The sequence below is a fragment of the Bidens hawaiensis genome, unplaced genomic scaffold (assembly GCF_021521415.1).
Source record: "Bidens hawaiensis isolate Kalapana, Puna unplaced genomic scaffold, B.hawaiensis_p1.1 tig00026855_1, whole genome shotgun sequence".
NCBI lineage: Eukaryota > Viridiplantae > Streptophyta > Magnoliopsida > Asterales > Asteraceae > Bidens > Bidens hawaiensis.
In genome coordinates, this window is record NW_027494327.1 from 215811 (window position 1) to 240848 (window position 25038).

Here is a 25038-nt window from a genome sequence, read left to right on the forward strand (position 1 = left end):
ATTGGCCTCGTAACATTTTCGGACACATCCTCCAATCAAGAGATGTATAATCGATGCCACCTAACATCCAAGAAATGTGATGTCTTTCTTCGTGTTGTGGTACAAATTCGCTACATCGAGGCTTGTCGGTTTATGCAAGAACTCATCGACGTACAGTTTATTCACGATGTTGCAGAAAAAATGTAGGCATTCTCACGAAGTCCTTTTAAACATACATCAATACTCGTCACTCTCGTCATGATACTACCGGTCGCAAGTTGTTTCATGGTGTCGTGACCTTTTGTATTGCCGTAAACCTCTTTTCTCATCCCCCGTCGTATCCCTCTTGAAACCTTGGATACTGTGCTTCCACATCGCCAACAAATTTTAAGAACAATCATTTTGGCATACGAAACCGGTAAGGAAAACATCATCATCGTATTTTGGTTCCTCCAAAAGATAATCATTCATAAGAACTTCACTACGTTTTCACGATCACTTCGAACAATTTTTTTAGGAATGTTCAATGAAGTTGCCCTGTCTTTCTCTTCGGCTTGCTCTATGCGATCTTTTAAAAATTGTATGCTACTATGATTTGAAAAAAATATCGTTATTCGAATCTTTCAACGACATGAATACCCCAAGATTATTGTTTGAAATTAGCCATTGAAATTGAGTGGATAAAAATGGTGAAGTTTTGAGTGAATAAAAATGGTGAAATGTTTAAGTGAATAATAATGGTGAAGAGATAGTGATATTTATGTGTAATAAATTAATTATTCATGGGTGTTTTTAATTCTCCAAATAGTTTCCAACGGTCATATTATTACGGTAACATTTTTCATGAATTGTAATTTGGCAAGCTACCCACATAAATGGCTGTGGGTTTGCTTTGTAGGTTGGAACCCATGAATCTTACCCACACATGTGCCTCGAATCCTCTTAACTATTCTTCCCCAACCCAGTTCACTTCGAATTACAGTTATGAAATCAACTGCTTTTCTCACTTTTTCCATGGATAAACAAACAATTATCGGTGGTTCAAGCAAAAATTACCTTGGGGGTGTTCAACCACACAATGGGGTCGTTTAACCACATGAGGTGATGGTTTGAACACACGAATGGGCGGTACGAACACACGAGCAGCCATTTTATGTTTTGAAGATTATAGACCATACCGACCCACAACGACCGCCACAAAATTATCATACACAACCTCCGCCAAAATTTGATGGCCAACAATACCCACCAAACGTTTTTTTCGCAACCTAATGCTCCATATATGGTTGCACCCGTTCGTCTCAACTTCTCTCAAGAAGCTTTGTCCACATTTGATGTAACCACTCGGGTTTTCAAACTAATATAATATATCCATTACCCGACCTGTATTATATTCGGGAAATTTTATCGATAAGATTACCGCACTTATTGAGTAAATTGGTTATTAAAATATTATTGTTTAATTATTTGTTTAGTATATACTTATAACTTTGAAATTTATACACTTTATACTCTAATCAATACTATAACCCATTTATGTATCCATCTTGAAATAATAGGAGCCTATTTGCAAAACTGAGATAATTATGTTATAATACCCATTTAACCCGTTTAACCCAAACTTGGATCCAAGTCCAACCTGTATCTATGCTTAATCAAGACTCGAATTGATTTTATTGAGCCCTAATCTTCGTTTATTATTGGAATTGGTCTATGCTTTATATTCTTTACATATAATCGACTCTACCGACGTTTTTAATTAGGAAAACACGATCAATAATATAAGTATAGACAAACCAAGTAACCCGTCATATATCACCTACTGTTTATACCCTCTAAATTTAACAAGAATGCAAGTAAACACACCTGCACCTTCTTCACAACTAGGTGGCCTAAAACCCTAACGCAATTTCATCCATTGTTGTCGTCCAGACCCGTATCGGGATCAAGAAGAGGCCGTAGGGTCCTTTAAGCCGTTCGCATTCACTTCAGCCACATTTATGGTAATTCATCCATGTAACTTGATCGTTTTTATTCAACAACATTAACCCTAACTTTAATTCGATGAACTGTTAACGGATTAAACGAATTGAAATTCTATGGTTCTTATGGGTTTTGTGGTTATTAGCAGTCTTGTATTTAAAATATTGGTATGGATCTTAATCATCTGGCACAACAGCCCAGTTGGCTGGTGTGGATGTGTTAAGCATTTGTGCCAGCTGCCACCCGGGTGCAAGTCCCAGTGACTTAGTTTTTGTTGTTTTTAATATTTTTAGTGATTTTAAATAATTAAATCAAATAATAATTTATATTATATATTAAATAAATGTTAATCTATCAAACCGGCACTATTAAGTATGTTTCTTGACAATTAACCTCGTTTCAAGCTATTGTACGTGTATGTATGTATGTATGTATGTATATGTTTGTATTAAAAGTATATATTTATAATAAAACTTATTAAAACCCGACACTTTAAAATTCACGTTCCTCTTCGTTGAATGTCCTTACAAACTCGTCAAGTGTGTATATATATATATGTGTGTGTGTGTGTGTGTGTGTGTGAGATTGTGTGTGTGTGTATTAGATTGTTACAATTTGATCAAATTTGCATCAATTACATTGATGGTTAACATTATGTTTATTATTGGCTAAACTTTCATAGTATCATCTTCGTTTATAATAAATCTTAATTAAAGTTTAATAATGTTAGTTAAACATGTGATCGGTTTTTAATAAGTAATGGTTATGTTGCAATTATCACTCGATGAGGAATGTTAAAATACTCTTAAAAGATACCCCAAGTGCCAAGCTTGACGATAAGCCGAGAAATTTCTAGTCTTGTGAGGCCTTAGCGAACCTTAAAATAGACACCAAGTTCCGAGCTTTATGATAACCATGGGAACTACCACTCTTGGTAAGGGGTTGGTTATTTAATTAAGAATCTTTAAATGAGAAGCCAAGTTTCGAGCTTGATGATAAGCCGAGGAATTGTCATTCTTGTAAGGGCTTGGTCGGGGAAAATGTGAATCTTAATATTGACATGGACCAAGTGGAATATTATTAGTAATTAGTCTTTTTAAATGGGAAATATCAACAATGTTTGTGAAAACGGATTGTTGATATTCATCCACTAAAATCGGTTAATTACTAGTTAAGTGAGTGTGCAACATAACTTATATTAACAACTCTTGAGTGGTAATCACATTAGTTCTATAATTGCTCAAGAATTGTGTGGATTAATACTCGGTAATTCAAGGTTAATCATTTACAACTCAACTAATCTTAATTAATATTTTATGTATAATACAAAGGTTAATTTTACTTAAGTATCAAGGATAATTCACTTAGTAATTTAAGGGGATGTCTCATCTTCAAGGTGAGTTATTTTATAAATATTTATCATGAACCACTTGCTTACATAAAATGGTGTTTTAGTGGAGATCATGAAGTTATGCATATCTCTTTCTTTAATTATCATGGAATAGCATGACTAGAAATAAGGTGTTATTCCTATATTTAATCACCATAACAAGCTCATATCACATATTTACTAATTCATTGTTAAACCAATGTTAAGAGGAGTTTGAACCAAAATCATACACTTTTTCTTTTATCTTCCATCTAAAAATATAAAATCCAAAAATATTGTCTTTTAATTTATGTATTTAATTTTTATTAAGAAAACTTACTTGTCAAACCGAAATCAATATGAAATTCACTTCCGGTTAAAATATACACAACGATTTAGTAGTAAAGATCAAACAAGTGTGTCCATGGATCGATACTTGGTTCTTACCTATGCTTTACTACATATACGATAGGTACGCTCGCCTATTTTTGTGTGCTTTAGTTAAAATAATAATCATTTTTATAAATATAAAACTAGACAATGTGTATTCAAAACCTTTGAAAAACTTAACACTTTTTCTATATCATCTCACACACATCAATACATAAGTCTCTAACCTTAATTAACATAATATGACATTTTTTGAAATTGTTTATATTTGGTGTAGAGTAAAATTACGCTTATGTTTGGGCCACAAACATCAATCGTGTTACGTCAGGTTATTCTATAAGGAGAGACAAAAATGAGATCAATGAGAAAATTCTGTAGTAAAAAAAAACCCTTAAAAATAAAAAAAGTTAATTAAAAAAAATCTTAACTCAAATTTAATAAAAAAACGTAAAATACACAAAAATGCTTCCACTTTCTTCCTCGATATAAAAAAAATGTTGAGGAAAACATGTCATTGTCTTTTTATTTATTATTGTGTGTTTTGTTTTGTTTTCGTTATTAATTGTGTATTTTCATCTTAACATTGTGTCTTTTTTTCTTGATATTGTATTATATTTTGTTATTTATTGTGATTTTCTATTTATCATTGTGTCTTTATGTTTATTTTCGTTATTGTGATTTTCCTCGGTTGTGTCTTTTCGTCGTTTTTTTTAACGGTAATAACTAGGGAAACATTTTAGTTTTTAATTTTTTTGTTTTTTATTTATATTCTGAATTATGATTTTTTTATTATTTTTTGATATTTCTTTTAAAAATTGTTGTTACCACAATTCTTTCTCACACCTCTTATTTTTGTCTCAATCTGCATTTTAACTTTCCCCTTCAATGTCATTGTCCAATTTCCATATCATTTATTAATTGGTTGAATAACTATATATGGATTACGTTTAAATACTATTAGTGTTTTTGACGTAACTAGCTATGTATGGATTATGACCATGACCCATGATCCATCCAAATTTAGTCAACAATGCTAGTGTATAAGAAGCACACTTCTCACATTCATCTATAGCGAAAAATGATATAAGAAGTTGGGTATCATATTTCTCTGAAAATCATCACCATCTGGTCATGGTGGTGGGAAATCCAAAACCACCAAGACCAGCTTGCTTGCACTATTCTCACGATTTCTGTTCCAACACTAGTACTTGCATGGTACAAGTGGACATTATCATGTTCTACAAAGGGCACAATTCCTTTGCCGCCAGGCCCTTACGGCTTACCAATTGTAGGCTACCTCCTGTTTCTCGGCAACAACTTGCATGAAAGATTCACCGAGATGGCTCACAAATATGGCCCCATCTTCAGCCTGTGGCTTAGAAGCAAGCTTTACGTAGTAGTGAACTCCATGGACCTAGTAAAGGTTGTGGCTCGTGACATGGACCAGACCTTTGCTAACCGGTCCCCTCCCCTCGCAGTCTTAGCCGTCACTTATGGTGGGGCTGATATCGAATGGTCTAACAACAATCCACACTGGCGTAACATGCGTAAGCTTTTATTCAGCCAAGTGCTCAGCAACGCGAATCTAAAAGCTACTCAGGCTTTTAGAAGACATGAAGTGAGAAAGACGGTGAATGAAGTTTATGGTATGATAGGTACAAAGGTGGATATTAACAAAATTGCTTTCGAAACCGAGGTTAATGTTGTGACTAGCATGTTATGGGGTTGTAGCAAATCTGGTGAAGGGAAGGATTCTAGTTATATAGGAGATGGGTTCCGAGAAGTTGAGTTTAAGATTATGGAGTTAGTAGGAGCTCCTAACATCTCTGATTTTATCCCGATGCTATCAAGGTTCGATCTACAAGGGAGAGTGCGAGATATGCAGAGGCAACTGAAATTTGTTGACGACATTTTTGAAAATATGATTGAAAGTAGAATCAAATTGAAGGGTGAATTTATTAAGGAAGATGAAAGCAAGGATTTTCTGCAGATCTTATTAGAGCTAAAAGACCAAAAAGATGCTCCAGCATCATTTAGCATCATTCAAATCAAAGCCTTGTTAATGGTATGTATACATATAATCTTTCTATTCTTAATTGTTTTTGTGCTTTATAATTACTATTGGACTAGCTTATACTGATGAAAATGTCATAAATCAGGACATAATAGTCGCAGCAACTGACACCACATCAACAATGGTTGAATGGGTGATGGCAGAAATTCTGCGAAACCCAAATGTAATGAAAAAGGTTCAAGATGAGTTAAAAGAGGTAATTGGTTTGAAAAACATTTTGGAAGAATATCATCTGCCCAAGTTGACATATTTGGACGCAGTGATCAAGGAGACATTCAGACTACACCCTCCACTTCCTCTTCTAATCCAGAGATGCCCAGATGAATCTTGCCAGGTGGCGGGGTACAGTATTCCAAAGGGTTGTATCGTCTATATGAATGTTTGGGCCATCCACCGGGATCCCAAGAACTGGACCGATCCATTAGAGTTCAAACCTGAGAGGTTCTTGAACAACAATTGGGATTACAATGGAAACAATTTGAAATTTTTACCATTCGGATCAGGGAGAAGAATTTGCCCCGGAATCCCCCTTGGCGAGAAGATGTTGGTGTATATATTAGCATCGCTTTTGCACTCTTTTGAGTGGCGGTTGCCTAAAGATGAAGAGTTTGAGCTTTCAGATCAATTTGGATTGGTTACAAAGAAAAGGAAACCACTAATAGCTATACCTTCTCCAAGGTTATCTGATCATCTCCTTTACATGGGTTAAAAATATGTTGTTATATATAAGTGTTTTTCTCTTTTTATAAACTTTGTAAGTGTAGTGTCAAAACCAGGGAAGTTGATGTATTTTTATAGTATGATATAAATAAAAACTTAAGACTATTGTTTATTTGTAGTCAGCCTAATTCAGTAACCTCATGCCATCAGAGAGCTTACAGAGGTTATTTATGTTCTTTCTTTTGAACTAGTAATACTAAAACTATTGCCACCATGAACAAAGGAATTGCTAATATGTTCAACTGAGATGAAGAGCCCTGGCCACGTTCCAGTTACAATAACAGTTATGCAATACCCTGGATTGTAAAAACTTAAGGTAGCATGTGGTAGGAAGAAATGAGAATAGAATGGATCATTAAGAGGGAATGAAAAATGGGTATTTGCTTGGTCAATAGAATGGAATCAACAATTCATTAATACCCCTTTCTTTTTTCCATCAAAATCACTCATTCATACCCCTTCTTTTTTCTTTTCATTACATTTCTCATTTACTTTATTTACTTGACACTATCACTGGACCACCATCACCACCGCACCCACCCTCACCACGAATATATTGTAGCTCACGAAATTATAATTCTCATAATGTATTAAAAAAATTGTGTGTACACAATTATAAACACATATATGTTTAACTATATTCATTTATTTATTTAGATATTTAAAGTACAACAGCTAACATAATAAGTTACCCTGTGAGTCGCGGATGCGATACGCAATTACAAAAAAGTTCAAAGAGAACTAGAGAATTTGGTTTGGGGCACAAGAGTCTGTGTGTGGGGACACCAGACACACAACTACATAAGTCTTTCAATGGGGCACGTTAAACCAGAACCATATAAAAATCATGTTAGCCTGGTTAAGGCGGCCCAACAATTTCAAAGCAATTTGATCGGAAAAGAGCATGAAAATATTAGCCTGTTTGTTTTTTTTTTGTTTGTGGTTTACACGATGCTACGTGTCAAGCAGAACACAATATGGGTATTGTTTAATAAGCCTTCTCATTGTCCTTTTGGTAAAATTACATTTTGATTAATCCCACCGAAGCAAGCAATCGGTACTAGATAAGAACCAGACTTTTCACAATTCACAAATCATTTGTACGTAGCAAACATGTTATCACAAGTTGGATACAATATTTATCTTAAAATCATCACCGTTTGGTCATGGTGGTGGGATATCAGCAACAAACAAGACGAGCTTGCTCGCATAATTCACACGATTTCCGTTCCAACACTAGTACTTGCATGGTACAAATGGACAATATCGTATTCGAAGGGTTCAAATCGTTTGCTGCCAGGCCCTTACGGGTTACCAATCGTAGGTTACCTCCCGTTTCTCTAGGCTACACCGTTCATGAAAGATTCACCGAGATGGCTCGCAAATATGGCCCCATCTTCAGCCTCCGGCTTGGAAGCAAGCTACACGTTGTGGTGAACTCAATGGACCTAGTGAAGGCTGTGGCTCGAGACATGGACCAGACGTTTGCTAACCGCTGCCCTCCACTCACAGCCTTAGCCATCACTTATGGTGGGTCTGATATTGCATGGTCCAACAATAACGCACAATGGCGTAATAAGCGAAAGCTTTTAGTCAGCCAAGTGCTCAGCAACGCGAACCTTAAAGCTACTCAGGCTTTTGGAACACATAAAGTGCGAAAGACGTTAAGCGAGGTATATGCTAAGATAGGGACAAAAGTGAATGTCAACAAAATTGCTTTCGAGACTGAGGTCAATGTTGTGACAAGCATGTTATGGGGTTGTACTAAATCTGGTGAAGGGAAGGATTCTAGCTATATAGGAGACGGGTTTCGAGAAGTTGAGTTTAAGATTATGGAGTTATTAGGAGCTTCTAACATCTCTGATTTTATCCCAATGCTATCATGGTTCGATCTACAACGAAGGCAATGAGATATGCATAGGCAATTGGAATTTGTTGATGATGTAATCGAAGGGAGAATCAAAATGAACTCAAGCAAAATCAAGGGAGAGGTTGAGGAACATGAAAGGAAGGATTTTTTGCAAATCTTATTAGAGCTTAAAGACCAGAAAGATGCTCCTACATCATTGAAATCAAGGCCTTACTAATGGTATTATATTTGTTTCTCTATATTTTATTTCGTTGAGTTTTTTTTTAGATGATTTGGAAGAACGAAAAGCGTTTACGAAAGGTGGCGGAATTTGTAAAAACAAAAGAAAAAAAAAGTGCACGTTCACCTGTACTACAAACATACTGCGCAATTCATTTATTTTTTTTCGTTCAATATTTAATTTAATATACAATTTAATTTTTTTATAATAATATTTGCTTGCTAATTTTTTTTAAAAGAATCTGAAAATACAGTTTTTTTCCAGACATTTTGATATAAATTTTATCGAAGATCAAGTTAGACTGAAAATAAAAAAATATATTTAAAATATTGAGACTAAAAAATACGAGTATTTCTTTTGAATACAAGCCGGTTTTTAGGGGGGGGGGGACAACTAAAGAAAAATCAAACTATATGTAAACATAAATATTGAATAAAAAGAAAAATGAAGTCCTTTTGTGGAACAAACAAACTTGAACATTTTTACAATTAATGTTATCCGGTGTACGTAGCAGACTACCTACAGTCACAGACCAAACATATTTTAAAACCCACATATAAACGATTTCGGTCCTTAAACCAGTAGGTTCAAAATGAAATAATAACAATAAAAAAACATTCCTTTCGTTATACTAAATTTTTTTATAAATCAGGACATAGTAGTTGCAGCAACAGACACGACATCGATGATGGTTGAATGGGTGATGGTGGAGATTTTGCATAATCCAGATGTGATGAGAAAGGTTGAGGATGAACTAACAGATGTAATTGGTATAAAGAATATAGTGGAAGAATCTCATCTACCCGAATTAACATATTTGGATGCAGTGATAAAGGAGACATTCAGATTACATCCACCACTTCCTCTCCTAATCCATAGATGTCCAGATGAATCTTGCTGCCTTGCTGGCTACACAATCCCAAAAGGAACCATCGTTTACATGAACGTTTGGGCAATCCAACGAGATCCACAAAACTGGACAAACCCCTTGGAGTTTAAGCCCGAGAGATTTCTAAACCTCAAATGGGAGTATAATGGAAATAACTTCAAGTTTTTACCATTTGGATCAGGGAGAAGAATATGCCCGGGTTTCCCTCTTGTGGAAAAGATGTTGGTGTATATATTAGCATCGCTCATGCATTCTTTTAAGTGGAGTTTACCTAAAGATGAAGAGTTAGACCTTTCAGATGAATTTGGGTTTGTTACAAAGAAAAGGATACCACTAATAGCTATACCATCTCAAAGACTAGGTAATGCAAGTCTTTACATGGGATAGAAAATATGTTGTTTGTATGACACCCTTGTTTCTTCCTTAAACTTCCTAGTGCATAGTCCAAACTACAAAACTAGTTTTTATGATTCATAATTTTTTTTTATGTATTAATAAAAAGTTGACTATTGTTTATTTCTGTCTTATTCGGTAATCCCTACCATCAAGCTTATATTTTGCTTCTTGCAAGGATTATTGTGTGTTGTGACAACGTTCTTTCTTTTCTACCTTGTTAATAAAAAGTTGGTTATTGTTATTTATTTTCTACGTTCTTTCTCACTTTCTCAGCTCTCCTAACTTGACTCGAGAAAGCACCTTTGTAACGTGCTAGCCTACTATCATGTTGCACTTGAATCTGTCCCTATATGTTTGATACACTCCCGAATAAAATGATACTTAGTGTCTATACGCTTGCTGCGTCCGTTGAATACGAAGACTTTTCATTTGTTAGCCGACTCGTTGTCAGCCAGCAGCTTTGCCTATTGAGGTTCTTATCCTGTTAAATCACTTAAGCGATTGTTGTAGCTGCCATGAACTTTGCTTTATATATACTTTGTTTCTGCGAAGAACTTTGCCCGTGTCATATTCTTTACCCTTCTAGTTGGCAGCTGATTAAGAATATATATTGCATGTCGACCAGCCTCCCCCGACAATGTTTCTGGCACGCTCATGTTAGATAGTATCGCTCTAGTCGCGTCGATAATCGTACGGTTACGATTTACGAAGCTCCACAACTCTGTTTTGTTTCGGAGTATCAGGAGCCATTAGCTGTCTTCTAATTCCTTCATGTTCGCAAAACGATTTACTAAATGTTTAATTTTGGTTTGAACACTTTCAAAAGCGGGTCAAACCTTACTTGGTCAGTATGTCTAATATATTGATGGTAACCTTGTATTCGTTTTCATGGTTTTCGATCGCTATAAGTGTCGATGTCTTATTTTGTATTTCAAGACTTTCTTTTTTCAGGTTTTCTCATTCCATTGTTACAGCAAGTGCGAATGCTATAGCGAGTGCAGTACTGTACTATTATTGTAACAAACCGAGCGGGTTTCATAGGTGAACTTTTGTTTGTTGGCAAGGCACTCATCTCTCCTATCTTATTGAACCTTGAAATAGCTGGACTTACTAGTGAACCTAGTTGATCTATGGTGATTTTTGGTTCTTTTCCTAATCCGTTGATGGTCGAAATGCAAACCGAAACAAACTATTCTCAAAACCGGTATATCAATTTTTCTCAAATATGTCGACAGGCAAAACCAAAAATGATAATCGGTTTAGAGTTTCACAATTTTAAAGTAAATCATGAACACCTCTGGTTTTTAGCTGGAGTGTACATAAATCTTGTTTGGGTGGGCAAAATAAAACTTTTTTAATAACACAAATTATTAAATGGTTGTTGGCCAAGCGGTACGTAGTACGTATATGATAAGTCTTTGCATTATTCAAAAAAATGTGTAACAATAATTCAGAAGTTAGATTTGTCATTATGCAAGAATACAAAAATTAAATAAAACTATATAACGTGTGATACATGTGTTATGCATCACATGGTAGTGGCTTTTGAATTATTTAAAATACCCTAAAAAAATTATTGCCAACGAAAATAAAGGATTTAAAATATCTTAACAACATTATATAATTCATAATCATCATTGAGCCGTCTAACCTTGTTTTATATAAAACTACTACTTAGAAATGACGAATATGGTTTCTATATATGTGTTTATGTGTTTGGAAGTATAATTTTAAAATATTAATAAAATATTTAAAGATCCTAAAGTGATATCTAGATAACTAATGTAATCGGCAACCCAACTTGAAGGTTAGTTCGCTTAGACCAAGTGTTATGAGCGCCACCCACCCCCCATGTCATTATGGTGGAGGCGCCAAACATCGTTACGACCCAAGGTAAGGGGTGCCACTCTCCTTAAACGCCACTACAGTGGCGCTCGACAATACAAACCTCTTCGATTAGTTTTGATCATACCCTACTCAAATATATACAATGATGGCAACATGATTATAATGTGAACTAACCCAAACATCCTTGAATTAATGCAAACCATAATATTTCAATAATGTTTCGTATGATAATTACCAAAATGGGATGCTATACTACCTCTCTATGTCACTTTTGCCACCTTATGTTGGTGAGTAATTCGTTTCTTCTCTCCAGTCAAGCTCGAGTAATATATTGTACACACGTGGTACACATATATAGATTAGATCTAATATATTTTTCTCTTGTTGCTATTGTCTTAACTCATGTCGTAGCAATAATAGTGCTCTCTTTTCGTGCGGCCGGAGCATCAATCACAATAAATTTGTGTCATGACTTATGTCGATGTCACCATGGACGAAGCTTACTTAGGACCGGGGTCCCACCAACCACCCACCCCCCGTTTTTTTTGCACGGTAGTGTAATTTGACCCTTTTTTCGTCCGAAAATTTGTATACGTAGTGTAAATTTACCTGTTTTGGACCGAAAATTTGATCCCGTCCCCCCTATTTTATGATTTTTATAATACATTTTGAGGCCCCCCGGAACTTGCCACTGGATGTCACTGTGGCTGTAGACTTGTACCACTGATTTTCCTCACGTTGTGCAGACTATTAGATTAATTATATTATTGTCATTTGTTTTTAAAAGGTAGGAGATAATTTGATTATGATTCTTTTATATCTACTCTTAGTTCACACATATAAAGAGTGTATAATAATGATTTTAAGTATATATTACTTGATACGATTTAACACGATGATCGTGTTCCCAATATTGTCCTATAAACATTAAATAATCTCTAGTACCAATAATGTGGAGCTCCAGTGCCAATTATTTGGATGTTTGTGGCAACCAATTAAAGCATATATTCTAGTACCAATAACTTTACTTATGTATCTAGAGAGAAAGAGACATGGAGAATCCTTCTTGTATCCAATTCTTCATCATAATCTCCATAGTAGTATTCATATTAACCTATTCAAGATACCCACCTAAGAGCTCTGGCTGCAACAATCTCCGATCAAGCTCACTCATCAACACTCCAGAACACCACTTCACAGACAAACCACTTCACCCACTGGACCCATTAACCGTACCCGAAATCAACAAGATCCGATCCATTCTCTCAGCATATGAACCCTTTTCATCCTCCTTCCCATCCATCAACACACTCACTTTAGATGAACCCGACAAAAGTCAAGTACTTGGTTGGAAAACAGGCGACCCATTTCCGCCTAGAAGAGCATCTGTCTTGTCGGTTTTAGACGGACAAAGCCATCTTCTAACCGTTGATTTGGACCTTGGCATAGTTACAAGTAGAGGTGGCAATGGCAATGGGAGTGGGTTGGGTTGGATTTGGGTGATGGGTCAGGATGGGTATGGGTCAGGATGGATTTTTAAAATAAAGGGTTAGGATGGATATGAGTCAAGATGGGTAAAACTAACTCATCTTGACCCAAGTGAAGGTTGACATACAAAGGGTTTTAAAAACCACTCAAAAAAATATTCAAAAAAACTATTAAAAAAATAATAACTCAAAATATAAATAAAAAACGCAAAATGTAAAATAACTAAAATGTTTCCCCCATCATCGTTCATAAAAAAAAACACTTTTTGTACCTGTTCAATTTCGAGTTTTTCGCGGGTTTTTTTCGGTTCTGTTTTGTTTTTTTTTTCATTTCGGTTGGTTTCGGTATCTGCTCGGTTTCAATGATTTCGGTTTCAATTTCTCGGTTTTTTCGGTTTAAGTGTTGTTTTGTTTTTGTCAGTTTTTTCGGTTTCATTTCGTTTTTCAGTTTCGTTTCGATTCATTTGTTTTATTTTGGTCGGATAAGTTTCAGTTTTTTTGTTTCGTTTTGGTAAGCTTTTTGATTGCATTTCGCTTTTTTTTGTTTCGTTTTGGTCAGTTTTTCGGTTTCATATCGGTTTTTTTGTATCGTTTTGGTCGTTTTTCTATTTTGGTTTAGTTTCGTTTCAGTTTTTTTGTTTTGTTTGGTCGGTTCGGTGTTTTTGATTCGTTTTGTTCCGGTTTTTAAATTTCATTTATTTTTTTTATGTTTCCTTTTGGTCAGTTTTTCAGTTTCAATTCGTTTTTTTTTGTTTCGTTTCGGTCGTTTTTCTATTTCGGTTCAGTTTCGTTTCGGTTTTTTTTGTTTCGCTTTGGTCGGTTCAGTGTTTTTGTTTTTTTGGTCAGGTTTCAGTTGCATTTCGCTTTTTTTTTGTTTCGTTTTGGTCGTTTTTCTATTTCGTTTTGTTTTTTTTGTTTTGTTTCGGTTGATTCGGTGTTTTTGTTTCGTTTTGGTCGGTTCGGTGTATTTGTTTTGTTTTGGTCCGCTTTTCAGTTGCATTTCGTTTTTTTTTTGTTTCGTTTTGGTCAACTTTTCGGTTTCATATCGGTTTTTTTGTTTCGTTTTGGTCGTTTTTCTATTTCGATTCAGTTTTGTTTTGGTTTGGTCGATTCGGTGTTTTTGTTTAGTTTTGGTTAGCTTTTCGGCTGCATTTCGCTTTTTTTGTTTCGTCTTGGTCAGTTTTTCGGTTTCATCCCCGTTTTTTTTTTGTTTCGATTTGATCATTTTTCTATTTCGGTTCAGTTTCGTTTTAGTCAGTTCGGGGTTTTTGTTTCGTTTTGATCGTTTTTTGGGTTTTAGATGAGTTTTGTTTCGCACATGATAGTTTGGGTATTTTGATATAGATAAATTTTGGATAACTTGGATATTTTGTTTTGACCCATTTTAACCTAAGAATGAAACTCACTTGTATATTTCCAACCCATCCTGACCCACTTGAAGAATTTTTATGATCCATCCTAACCCATTTTACTTTTAAAGTTTATCCATTTTGACCCAAAACAATCTATTTGGGTTGGGTTTGCCACCCTTAGTTACAAGCGATGTTGTTAGCATCGGGTCGGGTTACCCGATGCTAACATATGAGGACCAGGCATTGGCTTTAGAAGTCATGTATTTGGACTTGGAGTTTAACAAGTCCATTATGGCTAGAGGGGTTGACTTTAACGATCTGGTTTGTGCCTCCTCGTCACCGGGCTGGTTTGGCCAGGACGAGGAGGGCAAAAGAATCGTTAAAGTCCAGTGTTATTCTAGTCAAAACACTGCTAACTATTACATGAGGCCCATAGAAGGGCTAACGGTGACGGTGGATGTAGACAAAAGAGAGATCGTTAAATTGACCGACACAGGTCGTGACATCCCTATACCAAAGGAAACTAATACTGATTACCGGTACATGACAAGAAGCCCATCTTAGGATATAGGCCTATATACGAATCCTAATCCTATGTCTATGGAACAACCCAAAGGACCCAGTTTCACAGTAGAAAATGGGCACATTGTGAAGTGGGCCAATTGGGTTTTCCACCTAAAGCCCGATATCCGGGCTGGGATGATAATATCCCAGGCCATGATTCGGGCTGAGAACGAGGAGTATAGGAGTGTGATGTACAAAGGGTTTGCATCGGAAGTGTTTGTACCATATATGGACCCAGATGAGTCTTGTTACTTCAAGACGTATATGGATACATGTGAATATGGACTTGGTGCAACGGCTATGGCCCTCGTAGAACTTAATGACTGCCCGAGATACGCGTATTATATGGATGGGGTGTTTGCGAGTGCGGATGGTCGACCGTTCATTCGACCCAATATGATTTGCATATTTGAACTTTACGCAGGAGATATTAGTTGGAGGCATTCCGAAATTCCTGCCATGGGTTTTGATGTAAGTCCATTTGTTATTTTTGTCAGTATTGTTATTAGTTATTTCATAAATATTCTTATTGAATTGCAACAAACAGATTAGAGAATCAAGGCCAAAGGTGACACTAGTAGCTCGAATGGTCGCATCCGTTGGGAACTATGATTATATCTTTGATTGGGAATTTCAAACAGACGGTGTAATCCATATTGAGGTATTTCTAGTTTTGTTTAGAGCTAACAATTTCTTTCACGACCTATTAACCAGAGATAACTTGACGCGAAGTTAAGTTAACCATTATACATCGTAGGCGGGGCTGTCAGGAATGCTTTTGGTGAAAGGAACTCCATATGAAAACCTATACAACTTCTCCAACACCGAAGACATGACCGGGGCACTAGTATCAGAAAATGTGATTGGTGTTGTTCATGACCACTACATCTCATATCACCTTGATATGGACATCGATGGCGTGAACAATTCATTTGCCAAGGTCAACTTGGTGAAAGAAAAAACGTTACCGGGTCAATCTCCTAGAAAAAGTTACTTAAAAGCTAAAAGAAAAGTTGCAAAGACGGAAGACGATGCAAAGATTCAGCTAAAACTATACGACCCGTCTGAATTTCATGTCTTTAATCCGGCTCGGAGGTCAAGATTGGGTAACCCAACGGGTTACAAGATTGTGCCTGGTGGGACCCCGGCTAGCTTGCTTGATCTAGATGATCCACCACAAATCGGGGCCGCTGTTACGAATAATCAGGTATTGAATAATGGTTTATAACTAAATGTAGTGTAATTTGATGGGCATGGAGTAAAATGGTTTTTTTGTTAATGTGTTAGATTTGGGTGACTCCACATAATAAAAGTGAAGAATGGGCTGGTGGTCTTTTGGTATCTCAAAGCAAAGGAGAAGATACAATTGCTGTATGGTCTGCTAGGTAAGTTGGATTGGGCTGGTTAATGACGGGCCAAAATTTATTCAGGTCATAAAAATGTTTTTTTACATAAATACACAAAACAGTAATCAACTTCTTTTTTAAGTGTCATCATTTGAACTATTCAAATGATCATTCGAATATGTATGTTGTAATTCGATTGCCAGATAAATATGTCACATAAAACAATTGTAGGTCATGTTAAACTGATGCTCATCACCTTTTTGTTGTCATGTTTATTTACCTTTAGCATTCTTATATTGGTTTAGTAAACTCCATAAGCTCCCTTAATAACGACTTATTTTTACTGAACAGGAATCGTGAGATTGAGAACAAAGACATCGTGTTATGGTACACATTGGGTTTTCATCATATACCATGCCAAGAGGATTTTCCAATAATGCCGACGGCTTCTTCAAGTTTTGAACTAAAACCAGTAAATTTCTTCGATCGAAATCCCATTCTTAATGCAAAACCTACCTTTCGAAAGGATCTGCCTACGTGCTTTGCTGCTAGCTCTTATTGATCCGTTTAACATATTACGCTATGACATGGTATGGATAGAGATGAAGTCTCGTGTGTTTAGGTTTTGCCATAAATGGATCATGATCATAGGATTGACATGTTTCTGACACTATTAAATGTGTGTTTTCTGTGACACTCATTCAAAAGGTCATCATCCGTACACTTTTGAAATTGATCAATCATACTTACGTTAAATAAACATACTTGATTAGATGTGATGATCAAATAATCATCATATGATGTGCATTCATAACACATACAATCTGGAGGACCATTGGATATGTACACACATTAACGCTCTGTTCCCGAGTTAATTTAAGAGTGGAAAAGAAATAAAATAGAAAGAAAGAAAAATTATTGTGCTATAGAGAATTTTTTTTAAAGAAAGAAAAGAAAGGAATTTAGATTAAATTGTGTTCCTGAGTTCATTAAATAGAGAAAAAGAAAACAAATGGAAGGAAAACAAAAAGAAATAAATAGCAAACTGTAAGAATAAGTTTTATTTCCAATTTGGAAAGAAATATAAAGAAAAGAAAGGAGAAATAAAATAGGAAAGAAATAAAAACAAAAATTTTCTTTTCTTTTCTTTTCTCTCATTAAGTGAACTCGGGAACAGAGCGTAAGTGATAGGGAAGTCACTTACTAGTATAAGGCCCGAAACATCCAAGTGTTGATGATAATAAAATGTTAAGAGCACATATTTCTATTATCTACATACACTAATAAACAAAAAAAAACATGATATGTCTTAAACACATTCAATTCTAACTTTAATTTCTCTCATATTTTCTAATCTCTACTCTTTTCTTTTTTAAAAAAAAAACAACAAAAAGAATTGCCTAGGTACTTCGTACGGGTAACCCTATGGCAAAGGACCACCACCAGCTGGCCCAACCCAGCCGTACGGAGCCCTAAAGCGCCTTCAAGTTATCTCCAGTTCCAGGTAAAAATCGCTCGCCCGAAGGCCTACTGGTGGTCAAACACGGACGTCCTCAAGATCGAATTGGAGATCACAAAGATCCCAGTCTTCCTTCATTGAGCCACCCATGCCCACTTCAAAGTGTTGTTAGTGGGGTTTGAACTTAAGTCTCCATGAAGAAATCCAAGCTTCTTACCACTACACCACAATGGAAAGGACATTTCTACTCTCCTTAATCCATGTTATCCACGGGTCATGGGTTAATTGATATAGCCCACTAATTGTAACTCATATGAAAAAAAAGGTATTCAATGTAATTTAAATCGAACTAACTTTTACTAACCCGTTATATCTAATTTTACTATTAGATATAGGACATTTGACCATATTTAAAAAAAACATATAAACTATTGAATACTCATAATAGGGTAGGGTTAAAATACAAAGTACAACAAAAATGAGAAGGGTGAGAAAGAATGCAATCCATTTGTCTTAGATTTGGGTGATGGAAATTAATTTAAAAATAAAAATTGATGAGAAGGATGTGAAAGTAATAACACACTTAGACCCATCGCTATGGGGCGCCCTTCGGGGTTTTTTTTGGGCGCCGTGGGCGCCGAACACAGGCGTGGGGCGCGGACGGGGGAGGGGCGACGAAGGTGGGTTTGTTTCAAAGGCCAGCGCAGTTTTGAAATGTTGGTGCCCCCCCCCCCCTCCAACGTTCATGTAACGGCTAGTTTAAAAAAAATCTAATTATTTTATTTATAAATACTAACCCATTTTATCATTTTTACTCAAACAAATACCAAATTTCAATCAAATTTCACTGAAAAAATCTCTCAATTCTATACCATGGACATTTCTCAATTTTCACAAGCTCGAGCTCAAACCCGAACACGAGCTCGAGCTAAAACCCTAACCAAAACCCGAACACCAACCCAAACCCGTGGGATTCGGCTCAAAGGTGGTGGGATAGTATGCTCGCAAACAACAATGACCCTACCAACCCTTTCTATGCCAACCAACATATACCCGCCATGCCTCCAAACGTACAACCGTTTCCCAACGATATGTTTTATTGAATGCCAATGCCGTTTATGCCCCCGCCACCCCAAACCCAAACACCCCAAACCCCAATACCCGAAACCCAAGTTGTCGAAACCCAAGTTCCCCAAACCCAAGTTCCCAAAACCGAAGTTCCCGAAACCCAAGTTCGTCGCAAACGAAGCCATAAAAAGAAAGTTGTTGCCGATCAAACACCAACCGAAATGCACGACAGGAAAAAGTGGGAAGACGATGAGGAAGCGGCGTTAGCGCAAGCGTGGATCGACTCATCCGAAGACTAAGTCTTAGGTGACGGTAAACGCACCGCGATATTTTGGGTAGAAATACGTGATAATTTCTTTGAAATAATGGGTCGAGGTCGCTACCGCGGGGATGATTCCGTCTCCAACAAATGGAAGGCAATGGTTTTAAAAATGAACCACTTCTCCACAATTCACACTCAACTTAAGAAAAGCTTAGGAAGCGGCAAGAACGACACCGACCTTCTTAAGGCTATGCTGAAACAATACAAGGGCCTTCATTGTGACATTCGTCAAATTTAAGTCTTGAGTGGTACTCGTTTTTGTAAACTTTTAATACGTAAACCTAACTCAACATTTTAGAAACCTTATTTAATTATTATATAATATTATTATATATCTCGATCACCAATAAATCGATGTTTGTCACACTATAGAGTCGTTAAGAAAAACATAAGGGGTTTAAAATGATTTTCGTAAACTCGTTACAAGCTTTGGAAACCTTTAAACTTGCATTAAACATTGATTAGAACTTGAGAGGCCAAAGGGAAACATTTATACCCATCCATATAAATAAGATAAAACCCTAAACCTAAACTTATTATCACAAACAAACCAGCCGCCACCTTGAGCCATTTTCTGGCGACGGCGGTCCGTCGAGCCCATTTCCGGCCAACCCCACCTCCTACGCCACCCCCTCCCCCGATGCACGTCACCACCATCCCACCGCACCATCACCACTTCACACAACCCCTTTCCCCCCTTTGCTTGCGTTTTTCCGGCGAACCCGGATTTCTGCGAGAAGCCGCGACGACACTCCGGCCGCCGTGTTGCTATCTCCCCGTCCCTCAGTTCTCTCTCTCACCATCTCTTTCTCTCTCTCAGCCTCTCCCTCTCCGACTCTCTCTCTTCTCGGCTCTCTTTCTCTCTCTCGGCCTCTCCCTCTCCGACTCTCTCTTCTCGGCTCTCTCTCTCCCCCTCTCCCTCCGGTTGCGGTTTCCGTCTCCGGCATGTGCGACTCATTTCATTCCCTAGTATAGAGCCACGACTCATGTACGACTAATAGGTACAATATAATTTGGGTTTTGTTATTATTAATTTTTCATATATCAATTGTCGGATTTAAATTGTTAATAATCGGATATATTGTTGGTTATATATTTTGAAACGAGTTGGTTTGGATATAGTGTTGTTTTTGATTTGGGTAAAAGACAAACACCCGGGAAATGATTATGTTATTTTCTAACGGGTTTAAATTAACAATTGTTTACCTTGGTTTCGGTTGAGTTGTACGTTAGTGATTTAAACTAGAGACCTTGGGTTCGAGTCTCATCCTAAACCGGTTTTGGTGTTGTTTTTATACTTAACAAATTTCGGTTATTATTAGTACTAATATTATTACATAAAAATTGTTATTAGTATTATGATATTAAACTTACCAATATATATATTCATTATTAATTTTATTATTATTATCATTATTATAAATATTAAAGTGGTTATTAATATTATTAAAAGATCAAATTATTGTTATTTATTAATATTATATTTTTATCATTTATCATTAGCAATAATATTATTATATTTATTTTGTGAACTCGTTTAGAACTCGAACCAACATCGGGTATGATATCATTATTTATTATCAATATTAGTTACTATTATTACTATTTTTTATCAACAACAACTTAAAATTTAATACCAAGATTTTATTCTATAACTATCAATATTAGTATTATTAATAATAATTATTGTTATAATTATTATACTATATTAATATTATTAGAAATAGTTATTGTTATTATTATTATCTTATATATATATAAGTATGTATATAACATATCTTTTTAGAATTATTATTATCATTACTATCTTATCATTAATAATATTATTATAAACTTTATTATTCATTCATTTTTTATAAAACCGAACTCTTAAATTAAGCTCGTCTTGTTCTTATTTAATATTGGTTTAGTTATTTAAAAGTCCCAATAAAATGATATTACTTTTATTCTAATTATTAATTAAGTACGAGTCTCTAATCATTAACAAACTAACCGGTAACCCGATTTTAACAACCAAACCTCCTCGTTCAATGTTTCCAATATAGTTTCATTATGGTTTCAAGTTCATTAATATATATTACATTATTTATTTTAGCTAAGGTGTTTATCGTTTCAAGTCGGATATGTTCGTTTACCGTTCGAGCTTCATTTATTTATCTATTTATTTCTCGGTTCATCAATCGAGGTGAGTACTTTCATACCCCTTTCTCCATCTTCCGTTTTGGGGTGACATTTCATACTTATCAAACTAAATGCTTTATTTACTTGAATCTTTAAACCCACAAACATGATTGTATACTTTACTTAAATAAATGCTCGATTTGGTGTTATATGCTTACATGATTATATGCTTATGTGTTTACCGCTTTTGGAAGGTTGATTCATAAATCCGTGAACTATTTGGTATTCTCTTATAGCACGGTGCCATTAATGTATTCTTATTAACGACTTCACGAAATCCCGAGTCCATTTGGTATTCTCTTATGGAGGGTGTCGTTAATGTATTCTTATTAACGATAACCATTTTATCCAAGTTTATAGCTTTTATTTATTGTTTTGTATACAAGCTTTGTGGCTTTTTATTACTATATACTTATATGCTCAAACTTATGAATTACTCACCAACCTTTGTGTTGACAAACTTTATTTTATGAAATGTTACAGGCTTGACTTTTGTTGACTCGAGGACTTGATGAAAACGTTACCAAGACCATTAGGGTATTAGTAAAACGAACAATATAATTGTTACTTGTATTCAAATTGTTTGTGTGAACGAGATGTGTTGATTATTGATTTATGAAATAAATGAGTTGATTAAATATTGTCACTTTAAATAGTGTCTTGTGTATTTGTCCAATCACGTTGCACCCCGGCATGTTCCGCCGCCTTTAGTCGGGGTGTGACAGATTGGTATCAGAGCCACAAGACTATAGGATAGGTGGTTAGACATAACGACCTAGTATAGTCTTTACTTTAGGGTCCTTATACGTGTTGCCTATACGTGTTTACCCTACTTGATTGTTCAATACACTTGTTTATTTATATACTTATTTATTTTGTCAAATCAGAAATATACATACACACACACTTTCATATTATTTCAAGATATCCTTACCTTAAAACGCAAAAAAAATAGTTTTTATTTTGTTTTATGGATCACGAGCTTAACTTGGATCCCATTGTTTCAAATCTCCTTAAAGACTGTCTCATATGAGATGACCACTTTAAGTAGTCAAATGTGAGCGTTCCGCTCGCCATCCTAATTTTTGGTGTTAAAACAATAGGACTACGGTGATTTCGTGGACTAGTGTTTTGGCATGACGTTGTATCTCGATATATTGTGTTATCATTGTTATTTGAGTCTAAAACATGAAAAAGTCGCGGTGATTACGTGCACATGTTTAGACCCCAACGTGGTAGTTTTGTAAAAAGGTTTTAATTTCGGAATATCAAGTCATGGTGGTTCATGCGCGATTTTTCCACCTTTAAATCTTAAAACATTATTATTACGTTTCAACAATTGTTATAAATTCTTATCACAAGTCTTCATTTATAAATGATATATTATTCTTATTGTTAACAATTCTTTTATATCCCAATTTTATATGGTAAAGTTTTACACCAATTTTCTCATTTTGATTTCACAAGGATTTTTATTGCAATTTCGTTCATTAAAATCTCTTCATTATAAAAAGGAAAATAAATTAATAAATATATGTGCATGTATAGTTTGATCTATCCATAATGATTTTTAATATGCCACTTATTTTCATTAAGACTATTTACAAACACAAATCTTATTATATAAATTTCATCATATTAAGAAGGTTGTATAATAAATTTCACCTCAATTTTTCAAGTAAATTTTCCTTTGTATAAACTATAAATTGTCTTTAAAGTCCTTGTACGAAAAATTTATAAAAAAAAATTTTTACTTTAATAATTATTTCGTTTATTTTGGACGATCACTTCAAAATTTATATTATTTTAAAAGTGGTTGAAACTGTTATTGACAGAATGTTTGATTAAATAAACTAAGAACAAATACAAATCCCTTCAAAACCTACAAAACTTCCACTTAACAACAAAATTCGTCATAATTAAGGGAAATATTAACTTAGGGTTTCTAATTGTCAGATGAAACGAAGGATTTGATAAAGAATGCGAGATAATAGTTTCTCAAGACGGTTTATTATCATTATAGCGTCACTTTCAAATGATGGCTTCCAATTATTACCCATTTTAAAATATAAAAATGAAATAAATCTACAAAACTTCATAATACAAATAATTATGTATAAAATATTAAAAATGTGTACATTATTAATAAAAAATTAATTTTTAAAAACTTAGTTTTTACATATGATTATAAAAATTTTGTTAGTATAATTCATAAACTAATATAACTTCTATTATATTTGATAATAATAAAAATTAATTAACAAATTAAATGTTCTTTTAATACACAACAATAACTAAACTACAAAATATATAAATACAACATATACATACAAAATAATAAGAAAATCACAAACAAAACATCGTACTAGAAAAAATATAATAAATTAATAATTCACCCAAAAATGAAATGATAACACATGACGTAACCATTTCAGATAGACGTGGAATTAGAATTGGCCTATAGAAATTCAAATAAATCAATTTATTAAAAGCTCAATTCACTATTAAGCACAAAATTAAACAACAAAAAACAAAATGTTGGGCTACATTAATTGACAGACACATGAGAGAGCTCATTTTGGGTGATCTATTAAACAACATATACGTTCTATATCACCAACGAACCGTAACAACTCAATACAAATGAAAATAACACAAACCATATAAATTTCTTTATGCATTCATGTATATTAAAATGAAAATTCGCATCTTAAATAACAAAATGTTATATTACGTAACTACTAGGCCAATGAGACCCATTTGAGATATAAACAAAAAATAAAGCAAACTATATTTTAACTACAACTAATAAATATAACATATTTTATAAGTTTATGTAACATTTAGGTTTGATACCTAAACACATCTTACATGGAAAATATACATAAATAATAATTAAAAAACAATTATTAAAAAAACTAAATGTAAACCGCGTAACACGCGGGCTAAAAACTAATTTATTCATATATTTTATAACAACAATACGAGTGAATGGAAATCCTAGAAGGCTAGAACCTACAATGTCCATAATAATTCGAAGTCATCCTTTGTATGGGCTAAAGTTAAAATCAAAGGTTTGGGTTACTTTATGGACTTGTGTTCATGTCATCGATGGGTTGGACTTTGGAGTGTTGGAGCATAAACCAATTGCGTCATTTCATATTCACGCTACTAATGTTATTGAAGGGGTATGCACCCGCCTTAACATCGAGCGGGGCGGGTCAACCCACAAGATATAGACAAGAGGCTTGAAATCAGGATGTACAAAGCCAAAACCTATGCGCGTGACGCATATCACATATGCTCACGCATCACATATGCTCACGCATATCACATATGCTCACGCATCACATATGCTCACGCATATCACATCTGCGCGTGGCGCATATCACATATGCTTGCGCATCACATGCTCACGCATATCACATCTGCGCATGAAACATCTGCGCGTGAGAATAAAGAGAAGACCTTGCGCATCCCCGGGATAGGCGCATAAAGGACAAAACAACAAATGAGACAAT

The 25038-nt window shown here is 34.9% G+C and overlaps 1 protein-coding gene and 2 pseudogenes across 3 annotated transcripts; all 3 read left to right on the forward strand.

Moving 5' to 3' along the window:
- Positions 1-4798: 4798 nt before the first annotated feature.
- LOC143574161 (cytochrome P450 76C1-like) lies at positions 4799-6621 on the forward strand. The gene is made up of 2 exons (XM_077058852.1): positions 4799-5786; positions 5881-6621. Exons 1-2 carry the CDS (start codon positions 5061-5063, stop codon positions 6502-6504), a joined length of 1350 nt encoding a protein of 449 aa, XP_076914967.1. The 5' UTR covers positions 4799-5060; the 3' UTR covers positions 6505-6621.
- A 1007-nt stretch (positions 6622-7628) lies between these two features.
- Positions 7629-9981, forward strand: LOC143574163 (cytochrome P450 76C1-like; annotated as a pseudogene). The gene is made up of 2 exons (XR_013142542.1): positions 7629-8604; positions 9258-9981. The product of XR_013142542.1 is annotated as a cytochrome P450 76C1-like (transcript).
- A 2783-nt stretch (positions 9982-12764) lies between these two features.
- On the forward strand, positions 12765-17055 carry LOC143574167 (amine oxidase [copper-containing] gamma 2-like; annotated as a pseudogene). Its single transcript, XR_013142543.1, has 6 exons — positions 12765-13193; positions 14759-15612; positions 15689-15802; positions 15899-16348; positions 16429-16526; positions 16839-17055. The product of XR_013142543.1 is annotated as an amine oxidase [copper-containing] gamma 2-like (transcript).
- The last annotated feature ends 7983 nt before the right edge of the window (positions 17056-25038 follow it).